Raw genomic sequence first — 7206 nt, 5'->3', positions numbered from 1 at the left:
CGTTTTGCTGCGCCGGCATCCGTCCTGCAGCTGCACTCTGAAACCTCACACGACCACACTCACGGATGCCATCTCAATATTTCATGGACGAGGTGCCCTGATATCGACTGGGCTGAGGATCTGCCCTCCGCTCTCTGCATTATTCACTCCCGTCTCTTGCGGCTGGGCTCATTTGTGTTGACAAAGGACTAGATGAGAGGTTGTGATTCGGTCTGTACTGCTCAGATTCAACTATTTTCACCCCCACTTTGGATTCTGCGGCACTGGAATGACATCACTCCTCCATTTCCGTGCTGAATCATTTATAGTGCACATGGGCCGGAGGTTGACCTCCACTTGAATCTGTTCCCGGCACACATCAATGACACATCCATTGTTCATGCCGATTATCACCGGACCAAATATAGAAGGAGACATTCCGCATTTTGGAGAGGAATGTGCACTTGGTGACAGTTATGCAATGCTTAGCAGTGATGATGTGTTTCCACCATAGCCAGGAGGTAGTTGTAGTACATTTTTGTGACTATATTTATCATTTAACTTACATTTTAAATGCAACCCTTTTAACACACAACTATATTCCATACACAAACAATGTTCCCTAGATGACGTTGATGTGTTATTTAATAAAGCGTCAATCAAGTCAACGCTTGTTACAATTACATAAATTAACATTTCAAATTTGCATTAATCGCCGTTGAAATCATGTTATGTGCTCTATACTGAACAGGGCTGAGCTTTAGCTAGCACTGTTCATGCTATTAGCGCCGTAAGCTCCTAGCCGCCGGCTCAGCGGTCGCCATGTTGAGAGCCGCGCAGAGGCAATCCCTCAATCGTAGATGTGCTCTGAATTTCGAATGTAGCACGTTTGAGTAAAGTATCTGAATACTTCCTCCACCACTGCCGAGCTTGTACCAAAATGACATATTTGTTCGATGAAGAAGCCTTAAAGATAAACCTGCACTGACGCAGATGATCACAATCCTGGAGGACATTGGAGTCATATAAACAGGGAGATGAATAATCAGGAACAATCATTCCAGACAGTCTGGATCCGCACCAGAGGCCTCGTTATGAAAACCTTCTTAGTCTATGGAGGGTCTGAAAACACAGGACTTTCACATAGGGAACCTTTCTTCTGTAATAAAGAGATAGGACTTGTATCCTATCTCTCTATCTTATCTTCTTTTTAACTGAAGTCAAGATAGGACAAGCTGCTGAGGATATTCTTCTTTAATGAGGCCCAAAGATTCCAGACTAGTACAGAACACCTGGTATGTTTGATTTCTTAGATGCAATGCCCATCCACAGATCTGGATGTCCATGTTGCAACCAACAGACACAGTGATGAGATTCCCTTTCATGACTTTGATGTCTTCACCAACACAGTGACAGAGCTGCTGATGGATGAAACTACAGAATCCAGTAGAAGAAAGCGTAACATCCCCCCAAACACCCACTCCCTTGCATCATCCCACAAAAAAATTTATAATTGGACCATTCACTTTGTGGCCTCCTGCCCCACTTTAAACCAGATGTTTCTCAAAGCAAGAAAACACTCACGAGGTTAACGATGCAATAAACTGAATTTTAGAAATGGATCTCTGAGTATTTTTGATGTCTATTTTATTAAATTACAGTTTTCAGAAGATTTGATTAAAATGTGTGCTCTGAATCCTCACTTTGGAACGAACACGTTCACTTCTAAACTTATTGCTGGTATCTAACACCAATATATCAATCTCTTAAAGGTCAGAGGAAGCAGAGCTGAAGGTAGAATTGTCAGAGAGTGACTCTGCCAGAATAAGGATGGCCACTCTGATGCAGATGTTTTTTTCTGCTCAGTGGGAGTATAAGCTTCTGCTCCTTCGGGGGAGGAGGAGCAAGTAGCAGCAGCCTTACCTCTGCCACAGGCACTCCCTCTGGAGGGCGACAGTGCAGTACGATCATCCCGTTGATTGGCACCTCCTTCCCCTGGGGGTCCTGCTCGAAGTTTTTCCTCAGGTCTGTGTGGGGAGATAAGAGGCAGCTGTCAGGTGTCAACTGTTACGGTCAGCCAGGCCTCAATCCTCTCCGGCAGCTAACAAGCCAGCCTGCCCTCGGCTCTGCACGCCACGACCTTCAAAACCCTCCAACCAGTGCAGGAGAGAGAGCATCTCATGACCCTGTGTTACGTAATCTGTTGACAAGGTGGTTTGGAGGATACACCGGATGGAAGAATTGCACAAGGTTTGCTCCGATCATCCTGGGCGTTCGGGTGCATACAAAAATGAAGGATCCTATTATCATTTTCAAAAATGCCTTTGATAGGTCATTTCAACACGATTGGGTTCCATGTACCCTAAGATCATGAGAGATTCCCTGCATGTAAGGGATCCAAAGACAGAAGGGAAACTATATAACAGTGCCTCAGTTCAGCTGGCAGGTAGGTAAGAAACAAAATAATATGCAAATCCTAGCAGATAAAGATTTTTGACATCACATCATCGTCCATTAAGTCAAATTCTTACTTTCTTCAAAGGACAAGAAAATACTTTCTTGATGTGTGTGATTTCTCTCAGTTTTCTCTCCAGGGCCACATAAGAAATCAAGTAGAAACGATTGGAGTGCAGCTTGAACACAGAGGAGGGCTTTAAGATAACTTATAACACTAACTGGCAGAGGTATTGGATTTGGACAACACTGGGCTGTGAATAGCTGATTGCGTCTAAACTTGATGAGACAGCATTCCTTCCTGGGAATAGATTATTTCACCACTGATACATCTGATTCATTTTCCGCTAAAATAATGTCAGCTTGCTGTGTTCACATAGTTTGGTCCAAACCAAAGGATAAAATGTTGGTGGTCCTGTTGCTGATTAACTCCAGTCTGCTAGAGACACATGGACAGACACTGTGAATCAGTTTGGGTGACCGGTCATTCTGCATGATCAAAATACTTCTTGGACCTCCGGGGGAAAATCACAAGGTTGATTTTATCTCAGGGACTGACAGCCTTCCCAGCACTTGAAGGCTTTATTTTGTATATGCTTTTGTTTTTTTAAATTTATTTTCTGTATTTATATTCTGCTCTGGTGGTCACAAAAAAAAACCTATAGAAAAGCAGTATTCAGGTACATCGCTGTCACTTAACCTTTTTGGATGTTGACTTTTTTTGGCAACGCACAGGACATACTGTAGCTAAAACAATATGACACCTTATCTCATTTGGTCTTTAAAACAAATAAGTTCATCGGGACGGCTACTCCCTTTTCACTTTCAGTTTTCTTACTCGTTTAGTACGTATTGCCCAAAGCTTTGCTATAGAGCTGCCACAGTGCAGATCGCTGAGGTGTCTCCATACTCACAGGCGATGCGGACGGTAGCCTTGCGACTCTTGGAGGTGCCCAGGTGGCTCCAGGCCACACAGAGACACCAGTAGTCCTCCGGGCCGTGGAAATCTTCCACCTGCTGACGGGACACATTTATCATCACCTCACGCACCTTTAGCCCTGGAACAACAGAGAAGATAAGACAGTTAGAGCCTGCTACCAGGACCTGAATCCAATGGCTTAAGAAGTATCAGGTTTCAGGTCGGGTTTGGGTCGTTCTGTTCTGTACAGCTTCGGGTCGGGTTTGGATTTGGTTAGTTTGGTTGATTTCCGGCAATGCATTGAGTTTTGGCTCAAGCTTGGGCCATTTTGTTGCTTAACACTCTGGTCTGGTTGGGGTTTAACTCTTTTCAATGAAATTGATTTAGAAATGCCATATTCTGTGTTGGTCTAACATGTTATTTTCACTTTAGGAAGAGTTCTTTTTCATTTCTGAGAAAATCTCCCCAAAGCAAGCACATTATTTTGAGTGTTGGACTGATTTAAATTTGACTTGGTGCTAAAGTCAGAGGATCAGAGTTATCACAATTCATCCTGAAGAGGACATAAATGTCCAACGTGATCTTAGTTACATGAATAGTTACATGAATAATGTACTGCCACCATGGAAACTATTAAGGTTTAGTCAACAAAACCACTCGGGGGCTTAGGAAAGAAAAGATCGGTTGACATAAGTTTGTTTAATACTTAACTTCACTTATGCAATTTAAAACAAGTCAACAGTGACTATTGGTTTTACACAAGACAGGAACACCGGTCTCATGGGTGGAAGTCCTGTGTTGGACCCATCTGTCCACCCTAACCTCCTCCCTTGGTGCACTTTGATTACGTATGTCTGTGGAACCTGGGAACTTGTGCGTCCACCACATAAAAGGTCTCCTAGTTGACTCTTCATTGGCACTGTCTCCGTGGTTCCGGTGCCACCACCGCTTAATCCATTGTTAAGAGGTTATGGTCATTTCACATATTTCTGTAAAGAATCTCAATTTGTCCAGTAGTTGCCGTCACTATGGGAGCCATGCCATTAGCATGGCAAAATATGGCTTGGGACGTTGGGTTGGGATGGGATTTCAAATGTGCTTGTACCAGTCAGGTTCAGTTGGGTCAGGTCTTGAAGATGCATTTTGTTTTAGACTGGGTCTAGGCCTTTTCTTAGGCACACGCAGTTAATGGAGCAAACTGAAATAGGAAAGCCAAGCATTCTAAATAAGGGTCCTTACAGAATCAATACTACGATATGTCTACAAGCTTGCGTCAGTGATCAATGGGTATTACAGGATTAGTTATGCATCAATTCTTATAAAGGCTGACACACTTCCTTTGGCTGAGCTCTGAGAGCATCACTAAGGAAATTGGCAGAAACACAGTCCCCCGGCGGCCTCTACTGTATGTTGTGAGTGCTCAACGCCGCTAACAAGAGGAGAGCTAAATCAGCTGTAGCAGAATTAGCATTAATAACTTGAACCACACTTAACCACTTCAAACAGCATGTGTAGGCTCGCTGTGCAAGCGACAAAAGGACAATAGACCATATTATGTAACACAAAAAGGCATGCGAACACAGCACTTTGCGCAATGCTCTGACTGTATTCTATTGAATGCAATAAAGAAGAAGAAGAAGGAGAAAACTCTTTATTTGAAAATCCTCTTATGCAACACGCTCCCCCCAGTTGGAAGTCTTCGTCACCCTGTCATCTAACTTCAGATGGGTATACAGCAACTGCTTTTAATCTGAGTCCTCGGTTTTGGGCCTGTCACATGTGTTTTCTCACCGCTCCCCAGAGTCTCATGCAGCCTGCAGGCAACAGCTGGATTAAAGGCAAGGGATGTGCAATGAACTGGGGACCGCCAAAGACCAATACCCAAACCCCTCCACCCCTGACTCTTCTGGCTTTTGTGAATACACCCTCTCTGATAAATAACACTTTAATCTGACATGCTCTTACTAAAGTCAAACAGCGTCATACTGCGGCTGCACAGCTTGTGAAGCGCTGAGCAGACTTGGGAATGAATACCAATTAAAGTGACTGGCAGAGAGGCCACGGCGATGGATCCACGCAGTGAAATTAAGAAATGGAGAGCATTTCATGGCGGGCGGTCTCCACTGTGCCGGGTGTAAATGTCAACAACAGAAAAGTGGGCTTCTTGCTTTTTTGTCACCCAAAACACGGTTGACATGTTGTGAAAAGCTAATACAAATTAGGCCGTTCATCTCAATATGGTGCAGTGCAGTGTCTTTGGCGAGCGGGTTACTTTAAATCGTGATTGACAGTCCTGGAGAAAAAAAAGAAAAAGGCCACTTTAAGAAGAGGAATAAACAAAGCAGCAGCTCTATGGTTGGTGCTTCCTAGTCGCAGCCCCTGTAGAGACAGAGACACAAGCATAATTCATAATTTCTCGAGCAGCGGCAGAGAGCTGGCAAGTGTATGTGTGGGAGGAGAGATAGCGGCGAAAATAATGACTAATGCCTTTCCATGATGCCCTAAAAAGTCTGAGTCTGTGTTTCAGAGAATAAGAAGAGAAGAGAGACGACAGACTGATGGAGAGAGAGAGAGATGCCAGCGGTAAGCTTTCACAACAGAAACCGGCGTCGACAGGTGGTTTACTGGCGAGATGGAGACAAGTGCTGCCACTGTGTCATCTGTCAGCCCTATTTGTTTATAGGCAGAATATTGTTGACAGGGCTCATTAGAGACAACCACCTGATCTGTTCTCCTCCCCAATCCCCTCCTTGCTCTTCGCAGTTTCCTGAATCACTTGATGAATCCATCCAAAACGGCTGAATCACTCTGAGAAAGACTTGCAAGAGGGCTGATATAAGAACTAAGTTTTTGTCTGTTCTGATTCCAGTGACGAGGAGAGTGCCACAATCTAGCTTATTAACTTGGATGTGGGTGACAGGAAATTCATTAAAATGTTATATTAGGATAATTTTTGCTTAAAAGTTTCAACTTCATGGGTTTGAGGTCAGAGGGAAACTTTTGTCACATGCCATCTTTCACTCTCAGCACATATTCCCTCTAGTTCTCTTCTCTTAACCATCCAATAAAGGTGAAATTGGAATGGGGTGCAGCCCCATAGATCAATATTAGACTTTTCAGAAAATGGCAATATCTGCCCAATGTACTGGCAAACCCAAAATACTGGTCCATTGGCTCTGAAGTAGACGAAAAGTGAGAGCTCAGGATTAGACTATATTACCCTCACTTCAAAGGCTCTGCCCTCATTTTGAAGGTGATGAGTCATTGAAATATCTGTTTAATGTCACATGGACCCCCCTCTCTTTCTGCTTATTAAAGCAGAGTCGCTGTATATCATACCGGGCTGTGGTAGCCATGCATTCTTATCTTTAGGATAAGTTAGGCAATTCAGAAACATCATCATGTGGTACAAAAATGCGTCATTTCCATAGCCCATTGATGAAAAAATAGCAGTCGCTACTGGCGATAGCTTGGCTATTTAAAAATGGCGGGTTTCTGTGATTTGTACGATTCTAGCTGACCAATCAGTGATATGCAGTGTTTTAACTCCACTTTCTAGAATCGGCTCAGTTTGCTTGGAACCTCAACCAAAGTGGTACCAAAAAAATTACCAGGTACCAGGTACTATCCACAATGTCTGCTGATGGAGAATCGAATCCTAAAAACAATTTGCAAAGAAAATGTGAAAATAGACACCTTCTCTGACACTTTTCATGAAATAAAAAACCTTTCAATTTAAAATGTACATATTTGGTATTTGAAATACACAATAGTGTAATACTGTAATTCCCTTACACTTTAGTGTCAAAAAAAACTAATTTCTATACATTTTCTCCCACCTGTTTCATTTTTTT

General features: G+C 43.2%; 1 protein-coding gene across 1 annotated transcript; it reads right to left on the bottom strand.

Moving 5' to 3' along the window:
- Positions 1-755: 755 nt before the first annotated feature.
- On the bottom strand, positions 756-4144 carry LOC116377140 (netrin receptor UNC5D-like). Its single transcript, XM_031838705.1, has 2 exons — positions 3348-4144; positions 756-2006 (listed from the first exon to the last, which is right to left on the bottom strand). Exons 1-2 carry the CDS (start codon positions 3469-3471, stop codon positions 1783-1785), a joined length of 348 nt encoding a protein of 115 aa, XP_031694565.1. The 5' UTR covers positions 3472-4144; the 3' UTR covers positions 756-1782.
- Between the last annotated feature and the right edge of the window lie 3062 nt (positions 4145-7206).

The sequence above is a fragment of the Anarrhichthys ocellatus genome, unplaced genomic scaffold, assembly GCF_004355925.1.
Source record: "Anarrhichthys ocellatus isolate YVR2014 unplaced genomic scaffold, GSC_Weel_1.0 scaffold936, whole genome shotgun sequence".
Taxonomy (NCBI): domain Eukaryota; kingdom Metazoa; phylum Chordata; class Actinopteri; order Perciformes; family Anarhichadidae; genus Anarrhichthys; species Anarrhichthys ocellatus.
The sequence above is the reverse complement of the archived record's forward strand: the minus strand, read 5'-3'. Positions and strand labels throughout refer to the sequence as shown.